At 41.0% G+C, this 19,718-nt stretch overlaps 1 protein-coding gene across 9 annotated transcripts in view; it reads right to left on the bottom strand.

Annotated features, from left to right (window-relative positions):
- Positions 1-19,718, bottom strand: part of ADAMTSL1 (ADAMTS like 1) — an 885,520-nt gene that overhangs the window by 99,073 nt on the left and 766,729 nt on the right. For all 9 annotated transcript variants that reach the window (XM_040481343.1, XM_040481342.1, XM_040481344.1 and 6 more), the window contains one exon: positions 3,700-3,827. In XM_040481343.1, the coding sequence (XP_040337277.1) occupies positions 3,700-3,827 (128 nt within the window). The remainder of the gene's footprint in view (positions 1-3,699; positions 3,828-19,718) is intronic.

Here is a 19,718-nt window from a genome sequence, read left to right as displayed (position 1 = left end):
ATAAGTCAGCACATAATGGATGGGTTTGAAGAAAAGCAAAACGATACTGAAGAAAATATTTTATAGGACCGAATAAGGCAGAAGGAGGAAGATTTGGCTGTAATAGCATGTCTGAAGCTGAATTGTGTTTAAAGAAAAATTGTGTAGAGAGTAGCAATGGACCAAAAATGAATCTGAGAAGCAGAAATGGGGCACACTCCCTATAGAGGATGGGGCAACTCAATGGAAGAGGTCTGGTTGTGAGCCAAGGAGAGCTCATCAGGCCCCCTTTGCTGTGGCCCATGTGAAATATTCCTTACCACAAGCTGTCTCCCTTCCTCTGAATCCAGGAAGGCCGGCCCTTTCCAGATGGCTAATTCAACTTCCCCAGCTGGCATTGAGACATTGAGAGCAAGGTGCTCTACAAAAGGTTTGTGAGCATTCCAGTCTCTGAGAAGGAGTCTTCCCTACTGTAAAAACAACTTGGCTTTTGTTTTATGTGTTATCCTCACAATAATAATAGCTAACAAATATTGAGTGCTTGCTATATTCCAGGCACAATTATCAGCATTTTATATGAATGAATGTATTTAATCTTCGCAAAACCCCACTGAATCGTGTGCTAGTTTAATCACCATTTACAAACGAAGAGGCCAAGTCAGAGAAGAGTAAAGGAGCTGCTCAAGGGTATATAGCCAGGAAGCGACAGAGCCAGGATTCCAATCCAGACCATGAGGCTACAGAGCCCTCAAGCTTAACTGTCAGGCTCTGTTTGCTCTTGTGAATTATTATGAACAAATTTCCCCATTTCTGGTCAACTCAGGCACACTGGCCAGACCAAAGTTCAAAATCGTGGACACACCTGAGTATCTTGAGTCTCAAAAAGATGTTTTTCCCTTTTGGTCTAACATTCATACTGAAGTCAAGGAAAACACACCACACACACACACACACACACACACACACACACACACACACACAAAAAACCTGCCATGTTTTTAGATGTGCATAAGCACTGAGATTTTACCATGAAGATTTAAACAAAAATTTTTAAATACTTATTTTAAAGAGAGAGAGAGAGAAAGAGAGAGACAGAGTTCGAGTGGAGGAGGGGAAAAGAAAGCAATGGAGACACACAATCTGAAGCAGGCTCCAGGCTCTGAGCTGTCAGCACAGAGCCCAACGCAGGGCTTGCACCCACAAACTGTGAGATCATGACCTAAGCTGAAGTCAGAGGCTTAGCTGACCGAGCCACCCAGGTGCCCCTTACCATGAAGATTTAATTGCAAGTGAGCTGAATCAGTTCCTAAGTCTGTACACAGAGTTTCAATATGAAGACTTATAATGAAAAATACGTAGAAGCAAACTTGGACTAATGTTTTACACATTTTAGAATTGCTTTCAGGAGGTATTTCATTTTAGAAGAGCTAGAGAAAGGAACCATTTATCAAGTGTGAACTATGTGCCTGGCATTGGGCTAGGCGCTTTTTCACATGCACAATCTTATTTAATTCACAAAATCCCATAAAATGTTATTAATTTCATTTTTACAGATGAGAATGAAAACTCAGTGAGGTTGCATACTTTGTTCAAGATAAGCAGTATAATTGGTAATCAAATTTAGAAATGCTTGACATCCATTTCCCCCTTAAATTTAGTGTATATTTGGGTGGTATTTTATATGCCGCTACATAGGATCTTGCATACATTTGAAGGAAATTATAATTATCTCTCGATTATAGGTAGTCCTGTATACATCTATTGCCTTTACTAGTCTGTAAGCATTATGGAGCACAAAACTCAGGCCTTATTTATTGCTCATTGTTCCCCAGTACTTGGCAGAGGGTGTGCTTAGAACGGTAGCTGGTGTGCCACTTAATACTATGTGTTGACATTGGCACAGGTGTAGCAGATAATTCCAGGTAAAGACACAAATACAATCTTAAGGCAACATATGCACATTTTGAGCCTTAATTTTTAGCGGGACTATTGGATTCGTGAGCACACCTGAACAAACCCCACCACTGAAGTACAAGGGCACAGTCCTAGGTGTGGTGTTTGTGATCAAATTCATAGGCCAAACCCTTTTCTTCCATTCCCTAGTGCCTCTTTTTCTACTCTCTCTTTTCTGGCTTTGAACACTTTGGCAGCCTCCAATAGCTCTTCTCCAAAGAGTTGAAGACAAGTCTGATGTTACAATTGCCTTACTTAATTCCAGACAGGTTTCCATTAATCGTATTAAATTCAGGTGAACAAAGGGTATTTAGTCTGTGACGGAGCTGAACCGTATCAGGATAAATATAAACAAGAGAGTTAGTTCCGTAACAGCCACTCTTTGCCAACAATTGGAAGCATGTCAGCAGTGCCCTTGCTACGGCAGGCTGGAGTGTGGAAGGCAGAAGAGATTTTAGGAGATTGGTGCTGTGCATCTGGACTCTGTATAAAGAGGGGAATAAAGATTGTAGCTGGAATACATTAGGAGAAAAGCAAGTGTTCTATTCACACACACAAAATAGGCATTAAAATTATCAGTCTTTAATCTACCCCTGGGCCCCTCAGCTTGCCTTATTCACTGCTGACTTTCATCTTCCCTGGAAAGCCTCCTGCTAAAGGTCCCTTTTCTGATCAGCCTTAGGTCATGGGGGCAGAAATGCTGTTGCTAAACAGATATGCAAGGGAGTAGCATGTGTGACTGGAGAACAGTGTGACAACATAATCCCAGCATGGACCGATGAGGTCAGTGTGGGGTGATGTTGGCTTTTCTAGCATCTACTGAATCATCTGACAGGAGCAGCAACTGAAAAGAATAAATACAAACACATGCAACATACTGCCAAAAAGACTGCCTGGCCCAGATCTGAGAAAAAAGATCCTCCTTTGGTAGGATAGGTGGATAGGGAACAATGAGCTGGGAGTTAGGAGGCCTCATTCCCTTCTTATCTCTACAACCAGCTGAGTGGTTGCATGACCTCAGCTTACCTGGCCTCTAAGAAATGAGGGCACTGGTACAGTTGGTATCTAAGGTCTTTTTCAGTTTCACAGGCAAGGATTTGTGTCCTATGTAAATGAGGTTTTATAAAGTACATGATGACAAGACTACAACCTTGGGAGACATCATGTTCTGCATTGCAATGTTCTTACATCACATGTGTAGAATGTTTTGCCTGACCTTTATGGATAAGGGGAAAGTGTTGGCAGGTGCAGTACAGCAAGAGGTTTAAATAAAACAGAATCAGAAAGAAGAACACTCCTGCTTTAAACCATGACCACAGAATTCCAACTACCCATGAGTCTTGAAGTGTTCTTTGCAACAGGTGTAACAAGGAGAAATGACAGGTCATGGCTCATGTTCCCTAACATGTTATTTACTAGTACACAACTCCTTTGCTTATGTTGTTCTTTCTTTCTGGAATATGTCACCCACCTATACTTATCAAAGTCCATTCATTCTGACTCTGACATCTCCCAGATGGGATGAAATGTCCTTGCACACCCTTAGGTTATCATTTACAGCACTTATTTCATTCACTCATTCATTCATTCATTATACCTCATATTATACTTCATCTCCATTTAATTATAACTATAGCTTATAACCTTTCTGAAGGCAGTGTCTAAATCTCATTTATGGATGTGTTCCTGGGCCGGCTTGGCACACTGTAGGTATCTACTCAATAACGGCACAGCAGCGAGTCAAACTACACAGGATTTTCATGTTACCTGCTAATGTGACGGCAATGGAGACAGAGTCATATCCCAAGGCATTTGTGGCATTGCAAGTGTAGAAACCCACATCAGCTTCCACTGGTGCCAGGATCTGTAAGGAATCATCTGGCTGTAGAAGAATCCTGGAGCAACAGAAAAGAAATGTAGACCTGGTCACGTCAGTTGACTCCTTTTTGGCATTTAATACTGGTAAGGCAGGAAAGAACAGTGTTTTAAGACAGAGACAAACCAGCCACAGTGACACTCAGGAAACCAGGCTCTCTTGCCACTATGTTTGGTGTGATTCTGATAGCAACCCCAAATGAGCCTTTTGATTGCTTAATCAGCTTGTTGATTACTTGATCTAAAAATACCAGTTGGAGTAGATAGCAGATGTGTGCTGAATACATAGAACACCCACAACAGGGATAAGAGGGGATGTTGGAATGAATGGTGCAGATGGATTTGGAAAAGGCTTATTATGGAAAAGGAAAAATCATAAAGGAGGACTGGAGCTTTATTGGATGGTGAACAGTAGGCAGGGCTTCCAGATATGGAGAAAGGCATCTGGAGTAAAGACTCAGAGGTGAGAGGAAGCGAAAAGTCAAAAATATTGATGAGAGAATCTTGATGCATATGTTTGAAGGAAATTGTATGCCTAAATACCTCTCAATTCTAGGTAGTCATACATTCATCTATTACCTTCAGAGCCTGTGAACATTAGGGGGTGTAAAACTCAGATCTAATTATTTCCCATAATACTTAATGAAAGACCCTCTGTAGGGGAGGTGCACAACAGAATGAAGGCAAAGCCTGCCCTTTAGGGCAATGGTAGAGAATTCCAGAATAATCCCCATCTAGTTCAGACACTTTGCTTCCCCTGAAAAGAATTATAAGAATCACATTGTGAGTGTCTAACATGAGCTTCAAAACCCACTCCAGTCTCAGTCTACTATTTTTTCTTTTCTGGATTATGTCATTTCTAAGAACTAGCTGCCACATCATGGCAATTAGTGACTAATGATGACTTGAAACTGATGTCTTGGTGACTTGGTGAGGCTGATGATAACTGGAATCTGTTGATGGAGGTGGGGATCCAGACGGAAGGGAGGAGAACAGGGTAGGAGGCTCAGAGATCCAGGGCCTGGACCTGCCAGGGCCTTAGGCTTGTAAACCATTCAACGCACAGAAATGCCTTAGAGGTGGCTTGTAGCCTCCTATAGTCAGTCATTTCCATCTTTGTGATAATTTCCACCTCCCTAGTTTCAAAAGGCCCAAAGATCTGTTTACCTAATATCACATTAACATCCATCTGTAGGAGGTAAGTTGGAAACAGGGGTCATTTTTCAGGAAAGGGGGAAAAAGCACATGAAAATGTCAGAAGAACTCACAAGACTTGGTGGGTGAAATTAACACTAGGAGTCGGACCTCCTGCCCCAACAACACGTTCTCCCCACTATACAATTCTTTTCTTTCTTCACTATTTCTCCTGTTGGGTCCTCTCCAGACTCTATGGGACTGGCAGTTTGGCACTGCCTCTTGTCAGCTCTTAGTTATTCTGAGGTGGGCGACCTGTCTGGCAATGAATCAGGCTCCCTCAAGTCTGTCTTTGGCCTTGGGCCTATTGCACTGCTTATTCTTACTTCCTGTCAGGGGAAAGGCAGGAAGGGGGAAAAGCAAGGCTTACATGTTTCAATCTTCAATCTAGTTATGCAGTTCTGGTAAAAATGGGGAAGGAAATAGAAAACCTCAGCTAAAGGGAAGTTTCTGGATGGTCTGTGTTTGATTCAGTGCCATTCCAGACCATCACCTTTACCGCTGAGGACAGTCAAGCTTTTGTGGCATTGAACTGGAGCTGAAGCTTCAAGAGGGATGGGAGAGACACCATGGTAGACTGTGGTAAAACTCATCCACTCATTCATTCACACATCCATCAAATGTGAAGTGCTTTTTCTCTAAGTCAAACAATTACATGTTAGTTTCTTTCAAAGAAGCTAATAAGAGAAAGATGACTATCCAAATTTCTGATCTCTGGTAAACCACATAATATGTAATAATGTCACTAAAAGGAATCTTAATAGACACCACATATTATCATTGTTAAATCCCTTCAGGTATCCAGACTGTTTTAAGGAAAATCAAAGACTGACTTTATGATATAAATCTTATGATGTCCAGGAACATGTATGCCTCCATAATGATTTCCAAACAGCAATAATAAAAGCAGGCTTAATCAAATTTCATGATGACTGAGTTTAGTCAATCATTATTCAGTTTTACTACAATCAAAAGGTAGGGATTAGAATTTGCTACATTCCCAAGTCCATTGGTATAGTTGCCTCCTTAAAACCAGCACCCTCTCTCTCTTCCCTACAGAAAGGTATCTTGAACATTCAGAGCAGGAGGCTAGAAGACAGGTCTTCTGAACTTTATTCTGGTCCTGGTACTGCTTAAGTAGTCACCACTGGCAAATATCTTTACCTTCCTACATTTCAGCTTATCAATATCTAAAACCCAGTTGAAGTAGGTTTTCCTACTCAGAGGAAATTGTAAAAACAAGGTATATAAGGAATTTCCAGACTATCTTTTGGTATTTCCAATGATGCTTTTATAGGTAACCTTGGACATTCTGAATGAAGAATTCAATGCAAGGAAGGACAGGAGTGGTAAGATTGTAAGAAAGGAAGAGATGCTATTGGCCAATTCTCTCCAGCCCCCGATTTATTAGATCTCCATATTCAGATCATTTTCCCCCCCATAGAACTACTGTATCTGCCTGATCTTATGCAGGAAGTGTAAACCACAGTGGGTCTGAACCACCTACTTTTTAAGGTGGGGGTTAGCCTTTGCACAGGTGCTACTGAGTGAGCCATAATGCTTTCTGAGCCGGTCTAAAGCTTGGAAAAGATTTCCACAAAGGTGATAAAGAGGAGGAGGAGAGCTTTCACACCAGGCTAAAAGCCATAAGGGATGGCAATAGTGGGAATGGAAAGGAATGAACCTAAGCCTTGATATTCACCATTTGCATGTTCTTTTATTCCATAAAATGTACACATAGAAAGAAGATAACAAAACCTACATGGGACAAAAATCTGAAATTGTCACTTATTGCATATACTTACAAATTATTTATACTCATAAAACTGAACCTTTTAGCAAAGGGGGGGGCTACAGAGTTATTTGGTAGCAGAGTCAGAATTTGAAGTGGAGATTCTCAGTCTAGCATTCTTTTTTTCCATTTATCATGTCTTTGATATATACTTCACATTGACAGTTGGGGGTTTGGAGGCTGCCACCAGGGGGAGCAGTAGTTATGGAGAGGGTTCCCATGCAGGGCTCTCTAGGAAACATGACAAGGCAAAGGAAAGGGCTTGCTGTGGAGAATGAGGTCGGCTTTAGTCTCTTTATCTAGCCTGGCATCAAGGGAGAGAGATTCTTGGGGAAAAAACGTTTTCTTTGTATTTCAGGCGTCTACTCTATTAATTTAACTTAATTTGTTAGTAGCTGATTTCTGTCAGCTTGTATTTAGTTTTCAGATTTGACAGGCCTGTTTTAGAATGCACAGGCACAGAAACATAGTGCTGCTTTCCAAGCAAAACCAGAAAGATTTCTCTGGGGTTGTTTTGGAATTTAAGGAATCAGAGAATGAGGGCACATGAAATGGGGCATAATTAAAGCCTACATAGAAAATGGTCCTGTGGTCACATTAGGTATATTAATACTAGCTGCTTTTCTCCCATACCCCTACCCCACTTCCCTTTTGGTTTAATGAGCTAAAACTTAACTGCTTTATTTCTTTGGTCATAGTGTTAGCCAGAAAATAAAGGAATTTGCTTTTCTGGTGGCCTTGTAAGCTTCTTTGTGACAGAAGGTCTTCTCAAGCATTCTAGCAATGAAGGAGCAGCTGAGAGAGTAAAAATAATTGCTATAGTTACAGAAGTATGGCCCTGATCAACCTTGTGAGTAGGATATGGACAGTATCCATGGGCCAGTCCTATCAAGGACAAGCTCCTTGAAGTGAAGTTATCTCCTCTGCATTTGTAATGGTCAGGGAGAAAGTACTCTTATTTGAAAAGGAGGTGGCTCTAGGGGTCTAAAAGAAAGCTTCTAGCAATTCTGAGAGTGGGGTGGTATCATGATGCCTTCCTCTGAATCCTTGGTTCAGCTGTGAACACTACGGTCTCGTGCAGGCCCATCTCTCAAAGTGACCTCCATGACCAACCATGTCTAGCTGCTATGGAGAGGAAGGGTTCTGATTTCAATCAAGAGAGACAGAGTCATGTGGAGGTCGTGGGTAAGCTTTTCAACTCTGAGCCTCTAAGTTCTTAATGCAAATGGAGGATAATACTGACCTCAGACAATTCTTATAAGAATCAAAGGAAGGAGACCCATTCTTATGGTTAAGTAAAATAAATAAGCTTCAACATCAAATGCATTTAACAAATTGGTATTTTTTAAAAATGATTCAGGTGGTAGTCACCTATGTTATCATCTTGGAACTCCTTTTTGAGAGGAAATTTTAAAGGTCTGGACACAGAAACAGCCATTGGCGACACAGGCCATGATGCTGTACCATCTCAGGCCTCCCACCATGACAAGCAAGCATTTAAAAAAAAAAAAATTTTTTTAAGTAAGCTTCATGTCCAGCATAGAGCCCAATGCAGGGCTTGAACTGATAACCCTGATATCTAGAGTCAGACCAAGCCACCCATGTACCTCTGATAAACAAGCATTCTTAGACCCATTTTAGGTCTCAACACAGGACTGGATGCTGGAAATCATAGGTACATTCTTTCTCTTTAGAACAGTATCTTCCTCTCATCCTTGAAAACTTAACCTGTCCCACATCCCAGCAGAAACTTGTTGCTCTAGTCAAGATGGCCTCTTTGGCTCTCCTTGTCATTAGCTTGGGGCTGAATTCATACTCTTTCTCCTCCCATCTATCCTTCCAAATTCTCCCTTTCAGTTAAGAATGAGTCAAGTTTTACCACTTGTGTTACCACTGTCCACAAGAATTTCTTCCTTTCCTGATCATCCAGAGTTGTTCTGAGCTGTCCTACAAAACCTTTTCTACTCTACGAGGTCTCATTTTTTCAGTTAGGTGGTAAACTAATACTTCAAGGGCTGAGAGTTTTTTTTACCTCTTTCATAGTTCCCTCTTCAATAGTTCCCTAGCACAGTGCTATCATGCTGGATAGAGACTTCAGAATAATGGAGCTAAAAATGATCATGCTGACAATATAGCATAGTGGTTAAGAGAATAGACTCTGCAGGCAAGCTGCCTGGGTTCCAACCCCAGCTTTACTCTTAGTCACTTTGTAACCTTGGGCAAGTCATTTCTTAACTTCTGAATGTCACAGTTTCCTTACCTATAGAATGAGGAGAATTATAGCACCTATCTAAGATTGTTGGGACTATTCTACCTGTGCGCAGGTATTTAAAGATTGCACATGATCTGTTGGGATGAGCACTGGGTGTTGTATCTAAGCCAATGTGACAATAAATTATATTAAACAAAACAAAAACAAAGCAAATGATTGCCCAATGTGTTAAAACCTATGGAAATACAGGTTGTTGTTGTTATTGACATGACCATCACTGTTATCATTCACTCTTCATGTCTGAGCCTATGTATTTTGGATGCTGTGAGGAACTGTTATGACAAGGGTAAATGACTGAGAAATGTAGAGGTTTCAAGGAATGAAACCAGGTACGTGGAAGTGGGTGGACAAGGGTTTTTTTGTGTGTGAATGAGCAGGGAGTGAGCCACAATGCCTTTACCTTGGTGGTAGCACTGGGGGTGGAAAGGAGGAGCAGAGACTGAGGTCACATGGCATGTCAGGTTGGCAACCATCTCAGTTCTATTCCTGACTCCAAAATTTCTGAATAAGTACAACTACTTATTTTCATAACTGCTTTAACACTATTAACCAAATGCTGAAATCTTAGAACGCTTAAAAAAAAGCCAGAATCCTGCAATTGCAAAAAAAAAAAAAAAAAAAAAAAAGTATATAAATAATCAGTAAAAGAATGAGATTTGGTAAAAAGTGAGTCTACAAGGAGATACATGAAGTGAAAGCCAGCTGTGTAAAGAACATCAGCTCCAAACTCTTAGGAAAAGATGCTGAGGACTCTTACTTACTCTGAAATGCAGGTGGTTTTTTTTTCCTCTGCCTAGAAATTTTTTAGATTAGGATAATTAAATCTAGCACAAAGGGGCAGTGGGGGCTGTTACTTATTAGAAAGTGTATAAGCTTTCTACAATTTTATTATGTCATCCTATTAGATTGATATTTTTATCCCTTTTGAGAGAGAAAGCAAAAGCTCAGAGAAGGTAAGCAACTTGCTCAGCTAGTGCATGGTGGAATCAGGAATGGGGAGTGAACTTTGACCCTTAAAAAAACTGACCATATCCAGGCATCCACTGGGGCCTAATAATAAGCCATGTGGTTTGGCTTCATTTTGGTGGGGGGTAATTTGTGCCAAGGTTTGTAGTTACTCAGGGAAATGGACAATAACTAACAAGAATATTCTGGATTTTAAATAACTAGAAGGCATGTGGTTTGGCCTCATTTTTGTTGGGGGGGGTAATTTATGCCAAAGTTTGTAGTTACTCAGGGAAATGGATAATCACTCACAAGAATATTCTAGATTTTAAATAGCTTGAAGCTGGAGGAAAAAAAGAATGCTGTGAGAAGACCTCCTCTGTGAGCAAGAATTTTTTTTTTTTCTGAAACCAAAAATTATAGTAGCCTAGAGACTTGCAAGGGAGAGTTTTGTTTTGTACAGATATTTTGGGGAACCGATTTGAGGTTCACGAAGAGTTTCATATCACCATTTGGCTAGGGCAACTTTTTATAACCTTGGCTGTTTTTAATGTAATTGCCAACTAAAAGTTATTTGATGCTGGAAGCTTCAGGGTTGCTCCAGGTGGAAGTATAGAAAATATTCTTGGAATGGGAAAGGCCACCTGACCACACATTCTTAACCCTGTCCTAGTACTTTCTGCCAAACTCTTCAACATCTTTCTCTTCAGAAACTCATGAAATCTTGAATTTGCTAATACTTGTAGTTTTATTTGCTAGCTGGGTAATTCATTTCGAACTGTCAAGCTATGCATGAAATGACTCTGACTTGATTTCCTCTTGGCCTGGGAGAGGGATCAAACTCTGGTCAGCTGCCACCTGCTTTTGTCAACAGAGTTTTATTGGAACACCAGCATGCTCATTTAAGTGCTTTCTATTACTGCTCTTAGGGTACAATGGCTGAAATGAATGGTTGGGACAAAGATAGGATGGCCTGCAAAGCCTAAAACATTTATTATCTGGCCCTTTACTAGAAGAGTTTGCTGGCTCTGACCTAGAACATGGAGGAATTTTCGCTTCAGGTTTGTTTCAGTGCCTTCCTCATTTATATAACCACGTTAACCACTTTATCGGAACTCTGCCTTTTTCTAGGACCATTTTTCTAAGAAGAATAAATGCTAGAGGGATCTTTGGAGACCTCCTAACCTTTTGGGGAACAGAGAAGGCTGGACTCTAAGCTTCATTTGTGCCACCTGGTTGTCACGATCTTGTGTCCTCTGATGCTCTTGTGACCTTTGCATTGACCTTCAATACTTCTCCCCGCCCCACCCCCCCCCGGAGACCCAGGTATTTACTGGGATAGCCCCCTTTCCTCTGACTTACTATTCCTATAGTTTTCAACTGGGAAAAACATTTGTTATCCCCACTTCCTTTAGTTCTACGAAGGAAACAAGCCAAACCAAACTAAAACTGGTTTCTTCTCTCCCTATCTGCCCTGCTCCCAGTTTTTATAGTCTCTGCAAACTTGGAAACTGCATTTCGTATGCTTATGACTTTTACATATAGCGTTATTCACAACTGTGGTTCTCAAATTGACCCTGGAGGCATTTCCCATTTGATTCTCTCCTCCATTCTGAGAAGTTTCCATCTGTAAATACTCTGTGTTGCCCAGGCCAAAGGCTTCCAAGTACTCCTTAATTCATCTCCTATTCAACACCACTTTGGAAAGTTGTCCAAAACTGTCTGGGAAGTATAAGCATAGAGAGCATACACATTTCTCTTTTCTACCAGACCAGAAACAATAGCAAAAAAATGTCAGAAGAATATAAGCATTCTCCCCTTTTGCCTGGATTTAGGCTAATTCCCTATCACACTATGTTTTCCTTCATACCTTTCTATCTCATCTCTTTGAACAACTGCCTAGGTTGTTCCCTAGTTCCTCAAAATGAGAATAAAGCTCCTTATTTTGTGATGTCCTGGAAGATGGTATGATATAATGACCTTCTATCTATGTATCTCTCTCTATGATTATATCTCTATATATGATTATAGATGCTGACGTATGAGCATCCATTGTATGTCAGGCACTTTACAGATACTATATGTTCTTCATATTCTTGCTCTTCTGTAGGGTGGGTATAATCGTTTTAATTCAGTAATGAGAAAACCAAGGTTCGGAGGGGTTAAAGAGGGCTCACATGGATACTAAGTGGCAGAACAGGAATTCCAACCTAAGTTGCTCTTGCCCTACTGTCCTTCTACCACTGTGGGCTGCCCTCTGTGTTAACTGATGAACCACCCGGCTGCTCTTCCTGATCAAGGAGGGGGGTAGGGTAGGTCAGAAATGACCAGCATGAATCAGGCAGACCCTGAATAGAAAGAAAACAGGGACAGGCTTAGGGATTAAAAGGCAGAAACTCCTTGACATTAGCCCTTTCCCCATGATTCCATGTAGATAGATTATCACATGTGAGTCACTTCCCACCCTTAAAAAGGAATCAGTGTCTTTTTCAAAGTATCTAATTTCATATTATTCTTCATGTTCATCTTCATTCCTTTGAAAAGTCCCGTAACTTTCAGGAAAGGCTTGTTTAGATGCTTTAAGGCTTATATTAACTGAACTATGTATATTATGTTGACTGTAGCTCACCCCTGGGCCAGAGTGTTGAATGGCAAATCAAGACTTCTCTGCCAGTGTGGGCTATCAGCAATATTTAGATTTTCTCAGAGAAAAGGATCAATATTCAGCCAGCTTTCCCCCCAATTTGGTAATCATACTTGCAGCACCTAGTTTAGAGAATCTGGCTTTTCTTTTCTATAAGGAAATCAGCAGTGTCCTTACAGGTAGTGTTTCCGGATTTGGGTTCAGACGTAGGAACACTGAATGTACATCTGTCCATATTACATGAGCCTCCTGGTATTAGATGTGGGGAAGAGTTACTTGTGAGATTCTTTGGCTAGCGTTACACTCCATCCAAATGCAAACTGGAGTTAGCTTCTGCCTGAGTTTCAGCTCAATGTGATGAAGTCTAGGAGGGCCCACTAAGCGTTCAGTGTTTGTACAGAGTAACTGAAAAGCAAGGAACAGTTTAGTTTCAGCTTGCTTTTTGGTCTAGGTCTCTAGACACACATGTGCACAGGCCATAAACACTGTAAACATACACAGAGATGCAAATACATATGTCACGATTACAGTGCTTACTGAGCACCTATTATGTGCCCAGTACTATGCATATTTATATGGGAAAGTGTGTGTAAAGGTAGAGCAATAGAAAATAGAAGAAAGGCTTTCCTTAAAACAGATGTGCCAAAATAAAAATGAAGGCTCACGGATTGCAAGCCAGCTGGCTAGAAGACAGAATGTTAACTTATGCTAGATCTAGCTGACCCCAGTGGCTTCTTCTTAAAACAATGGCCAAGTCCATGTATTCAACTAAGGTTAAAATCAATACAAAGAAATAGTCCCTGGAGCCATACTTCCTTGGGTTTAAATCCCAGCTCCACTACTTATTAAGTGTGAAATTTTGGGCAAGTTAATCTAACATCTCTATGCTTCAATTTCAACATTTGTAAAATTGGGATAGTAACCTCAAAGCATTATTATAAGAATAAAGGAAGACCTGTAAAACACTCAGAACAGCACCTCGCTCAAAGCAAGTGGTTAATAAATGTTGATGATGATGATGATTTCTTCATTGGCCTAGATGTGATGGGAGATAGGATGCCACAAGGTATTTATTCTCTGTACTTATTTTTTTTAACTTTTTTAAAAGTTTATTTATTTATTTTGAGGGAGGGAAAGCATGCACACAAGTGGAGGAAGGGCAGAGAGAGAGAGGGAGAGAGAGAATCCCAAGCAGGCTCTATGCCATCAGTGCAGAGCCCGGGGGTGGGGCTTAACCCCCACGAACCATGAGATCATGGCCTAAGCCAAAATCAAGAGTCAGACACTCAACTGACTGAGCCACCCAGGTGCCCCTATTCTCTGTACTTATTCATTCTACAGCAATCCTTTTCAAATTGTACAGTTGTGTGACACAGAACCTTAGGGTTTCCTGACACTTCTCTAATGGAGAACATGTGGGCAGGGCAGAAATGTTTAATTGGGAGTGGGTACCACTCTGCAAGTCTGCCATAATTGCATGTTAAAGACTGTAAGTTCAGATTATGCAAAAACCATATAGTCTACAGTCTCCAGTGATTAGGAAAACTCCCTGCTAATCACTAGTGTTCATCATTTTTAAAATTCATTCATCCATCATTTTATTATCTGTTGAGTGTCTAATGTGTTCTTGGAATTGTGGAGAAATTAACATACACTCTTAAATGTCTGCCCTTGAAGAAGAATAGCTGCCTTCTGCCCATAATACAGAAGGTAATGTGGAAAAACAAATAAGGAATTCTAACACACAGTGGTAGGTGATATGAGACAGAGTACAATGTGTAGGGTACTATGTGGGTCATGTAGGGGGTCACTTTGGGTTCAAATCCCAGCTCTACTATGCCAGCTCAACTGAGCCTTAGGGTTAAGCTTCTGGTAAGGAAGGGTAGGATGAGGTAAATCTAAAGCCCAGGCAAATTCATAAACAGCAAGTAACTGGGTACTGGTGAAAGGCATAGCTCAGAGGGGTGAGATGGGGGGAGTGTAAGAGATGGTAAGAGATGAAGCGAGTGAGGGAGACAAATGTCAGATGACAAAAGGTGTTGCACATCATACAAAGTCACTTGGAACTTATTCTTCAAGTGATGGCAAGCCAGTAAAAGAATTTTAGGCATGAAAGCTGCATAGACAGGTTTGCTAGAAAGATACTCTGGCAGTAGCATATCAAATGATCTAGAGCAGGAGTCAATACATTTTTTCTGTAACAAGACAGTAAATATTTTAGTCTTTGAGGGCCACCTATAGTATCTGTTGTATATTTTATTTCCAGTTTGTTTTAATAGCCCCTTAAAAATTTAAAACCCTTCTTTTAATAACCCTTCAATAACCTGGGTTCAAATACCAGCTCTACCACTTACCAAGTGTGAAACCTTGAGCAAGCTGACCCAAAAACTCTGGGCTCAATTTCAACAGCTCTTTGAATAACATTTTTAAAAGCCATTTTTAATAACCCTTTAAAAAACATAAGAGCCACTGGCTATAATTTGCCAACCCTGGTCTAGAAAAGGCAAATACAGAATTAGAGGGTTGTTGGAATCATCTAGAGTGGACAAGGGTAAAGCAAAGTAGAGGCAGTGAAAACAGAGAAAAGTGGAGGAATGAATGAAAGAGCCACTGAGGAATAAGAACAGTCTAGAAATAAAAATATTTTGCCTTGGGAAGCTGGATAGGTGGGAGTACACTTTCCTAGGATAGGGATTCAGGAGTTTAGTTTTAGATATACAAAGTTGACATCTTTGTGGGGCATCTGGTAAGGATGTCCAGTAGAGACTGTGCATAAGAATCAGAAGAGAGATTCGGGCTGGTGCTAGACACATGAGAATCATTAGCATCCAGGGGAAGAGAGTGAGACTCCCAAGAGGGTAGATAGGAGGCAGGCAGGGGAAGAAAAATGCACAAAGACTGAAAAAGAATAGCCAGAGAAGTAGGAAGCAAACCAAGTGTGTGTGGTTTCTGAAGAAGCCAGCATGTGTTTTTAGGAAGAAGTGCTTAGCCTTCTATGGAATGCAACTCAGAGATCAGATAAGAAATGTTTTCAGAGACCACTTTCTTCTTCTTGAACTGGTGCAGCTACTCTGGAAAATAGTATGGCAGTTCCTCAAAAGGTTAAAGATAGAATTACCCTACGATCCAGCAACTGCACTACTAGGTATTCACCCAAAGAATACAAAAATACTGATTTGAAGGGATACATGCACCCAAATGTTTATAGCAGCATTATTAACACGAGCCAAAGTATTGAAAGCCCAAATGCCCATGGACTGATGAATGGATAAAGATGTGGTATATATATATGATAGAATATTATTCAGCCATAAAAAAGAATGAAATCTTGCCATTTGCCACAACATGGATGGAGCTAGAATATACTATGCTAAATGAAATAAGTCAGTCAGAGAAAGACAAATACCATTTGATTTCACTCCTATGTGGAATTTAAGAAACAAAACAAATGAACATGGGGGGAGGGGAAGAGAGGCAAACCAAGAAATAGACTCTTAACTATAGAGAACTAACTGAGGGTTGCTAGAGGGGAGGAGGGTGGGGGATGGGTGAAAAAAGTGATGGGTATTAATGAGTGCGCTTGTTGTTATGAGCACTAGGTACTGTACGTAAGTGATGAATCACTGGATTCTACACCTGAAACTAATATTACACTGTATGTTAACTAACTAGAATGTAAGTAAAAATTTGGAGAAAAAAATAAAGATGATGCCATATATTTAAGTCTTAGAACTACGAAAAGAAAAAAGAATATGAGGTGGACTGAGAGAAGCCAACTCTATAATAAACTGAGGGAGAATATTAGGTGGTACTTAAAAATCATAATTAACAATGCTGGGGGGCACCTAAGATAGCCACCTATATGCGAAATATTTCCAGAGTATAGGCTGGCTTCTCCAGGGCTATCATATTAATGTTTATTTTATTTTATTTTTTTAAAATTTGTTTTTCAACGTTTATTTATTTTTGGGACAGAGAGAGACAGAGCATGAACGGGGGAGGGGCAGAGAGAGAGGGAGACACAGAATCGGAAACAGGCTCCAGGCTCTGAGCCATCAGCCCAGAGCCCGACGCGGGGCTCGAACTCACGGACCGCGAGATCGTGACCTGGCTGAAGTCGGACGCTTAACCGACTGCGCCACCCAGGTGCCCCTATCATATTAATGTTTATAAACCACTCAGGTACCATTAGTGCATGAGACCCATGAGGTGAAGCTACAATACTTCTTTCTTGGTGGACGTTGTAGGGCAGCAATATGGTGAAACCAGTCAATTACAGGTCCACAGAGCTAAGGATTCAGTAATGAAAGCAAAGAGAGAATAGGGCAGAGTTCTCTTGTTTTCTAAATCAAGTGGCATCGCAGCCCCTTGAAAACAAGTTTCTAACTTACTCCCCATGGCCGTGCTGGAAAGCCCAGTTCTATTTTGTTCTCAGGCTGAACCAGGTAGCCACACTTGGTTATTTCAACCTCTAGCCAGTCCAGAATGTTCCCTGAAAACTGGCAGATTTGGAGCCTGTTAACTTCCACATGTCTGCTCCCTTCACACACACAGGCACTATGCAGTTTGCCCCAAGTCCAAGGCCTGGTGTGAATTCAATCCAACCCATGTGAAAGTGTGTGGGTTGGTGGGAGTCTGTGAGGGAAGGCAGGGGGCAGGGAGGGTGCCTGGAATTCCTAAGTGTCACCTTGGTGTTGAGTTCTGTCTCCACCAGATCTTTTAACAGAATTAAAAGCGAGTGCTATTAGGAAGTGCACCTTCCTCCCCTTTTCTCTCTCAACATGCTTCTTAAAGATGGTCCTTGAGCCTCCAGCCTCGGAGTCACCTGTGGTGTTTGTAAAGTATGAATTCTGGGGCTTTGCTGTAGGTGTTTCTGGGGTAGGGTAGGATGTGCGAATCTGCATTTCTAACAAGGTCCTGGTGATTACTGTGCACACTGAACTTGGCAACTCCTCTAGTCAGAGCTTCTAAACGTTTAGAAGTTTTAAGAGAAGTATTCTGCCCATTGGAGTTTAAAACAAACTCAGGGGCCAAGGTATTTGACTCCACACCAGCCCTTTGGTGTTTCTTAGCTTCTGGAGAACGGTGGCTTTTATTTATAGTCTCACTGGTGCCTACCACTGTATCTGATGCCACGCATGTATTTGTGGAGTTGAAGGGGTGATTGGAGAGGAGACCTTACCACTTCCACTCATGCTCCTCTACAATCCACTTGCCACAAAGGAGCCAGTGTGAGTCTTTACAAATGGAAATTAGATCATTTTACTTTCCCGCCTAATATCCTCCAAAACCTCCCTCTGATACTCAGACTAAAAGCTAGATTCCTTCTTGTGGTCCCTGGTTAGCCTTATGGCCTCATCCCATATCACCTCTACCTTCTGCCTACCACAGCCCAGCCAAATGAACTTTTTTGGGGGATTCCTTCAACACACCAAACTCTCTTCACTTCGGGGGTTCTCCACTGCTTTCCCCTTGTCCAGGAGTGCTCTTCTTCCTGATGTCATATTGCTAGACACTGGTCATCATTCACATCTTGGCTTACCGATAACCTCAGAACACCCGTCTAACATGGCCACCAAATCACTCCCTATCACCCGTTTCAATTTTCTGTCCCAAACATATTACCACCTGATGCTTTTCTTGTGTACTTTTCTGCGTTTATTGTCTTACTCCAATCATTCATTCATTCGTTCACTATTTGCTCAGTACCTGTTTGGTACCAGGCACTATTCCTAGCACTGGGGATATGGCAGTAAAGAAAGTCTCCACCCTTATGGGCAGGCAATCAACAAGTCAATATATATCAGATGGTGATAACATTCTGTGACTAAAACAGCAAAGTTAAAGGGATAAGGGGTGATGAGGAGTGCTCTTTTGAACAGTGACCATCAGAAGGTCTTTCTGATGCAGAAATTTGAGCAGAAATCTAAATGCATGTAAATTGCTAGGGGACGCAGACTTTTTCATTCACAATACTCCCAGTGGCTAGGTGTGTGGTGGGCACATAATAGGTAGATTAATAAATGTTTATGGAATGAATAAATACCTATACCATCTTTTAGCACTTAAGCACTGCATTTACTTCTCTGGCTTCCAAATGAGACTTTTAGTTTGACAGGGAATGAGTCTTCTTTTTCTCTATCCCCAGTATCTAACGTAGGGTCTGGTCCAAGTATGCATGGAAATATTTGTGAAATAAGGGAGAAGAAGGGATTATGATGAACCAGTCTGTCCTAATACATTCAGAGACATCCCATAAAACTATTGCTTGAGAAGCTGGCATGTGCTTCTAAGAATCACGTAAATTCATTTCAACTAGTAAATTATATATATGATGAGATACAGTAGTACCAAATTGATAGTGATTATTTCATATAATGAATTTCTTTCAGATAAAACTTTGGCATATTTAAAAGCCAAAGATGTGGTAGACTTGTCTTCAGTTACTTTCCTCCTCTCTTGACCTATCTTGCTGGCTCAGGCTACGGAGAGTATAGTTTAATACACTGCAAAGTCATACAGACCAATAGCCAGCTGAATCTTGCAGATTCTTTCAGAAAGATGGATTTGGTACTAAGCAAAAACAGACTAACAGAACTATAACAGTGGGCATTTCAGCACGTCTCTGTTGGAAAATAAATGAGCATTTCTGAACTGCTACCGGACATAGGAATGATGACAAGCAATGAAACCCAACACAGAGAGGTCACCAACAGCCCATAGCAAAGCAGTCCCAATGGCGGCTCTGTGCCTGTGTGCTCTGTGCAGCTATGTTCACTTTCTTTTCTCAAACAGGACTTGGAAAACTGTACAGAAAATGAAGCTCCAGCCATATTTCTTACTGGCCAGCTAAGTTAAATGGAGAAATTATGACGTCAGAGATCAGAATCTGAAATCTCTAATTTTCCTTACGGTGTGCCATTAACTTGCATCAGAAAGCTCTGTTAAGGCTAGATCTAGAAAAATCTTGAGAGTGGCCCAAACTGTAAAACTTTTTGTCTGTACCCCTCACGTGTGATCCCTCTTAATGCTACTCCTCATCCACACTCCCACCAATGTCCTGG

Source organism: Herpailurus yagouaroundi, unplaced genomic scaffold (assembly GCF_014898765.1).
Source record: "Herpailurus yagouaroundi ecotype Mexico unplaced genomic scaffold, PumYag 160, whole genome shotgun sequence".
Classification (NCBI taxonomy): domain Eukaryota; kingdom Metazoa; phylum Chordata; class Mammalia; order Carnivora; family Felidae; genus Herpailurus; species Herpailurus yagouaroundi.
This window is presented reverse-complemented; position numbering and strand designations above follow the sequence as displayed.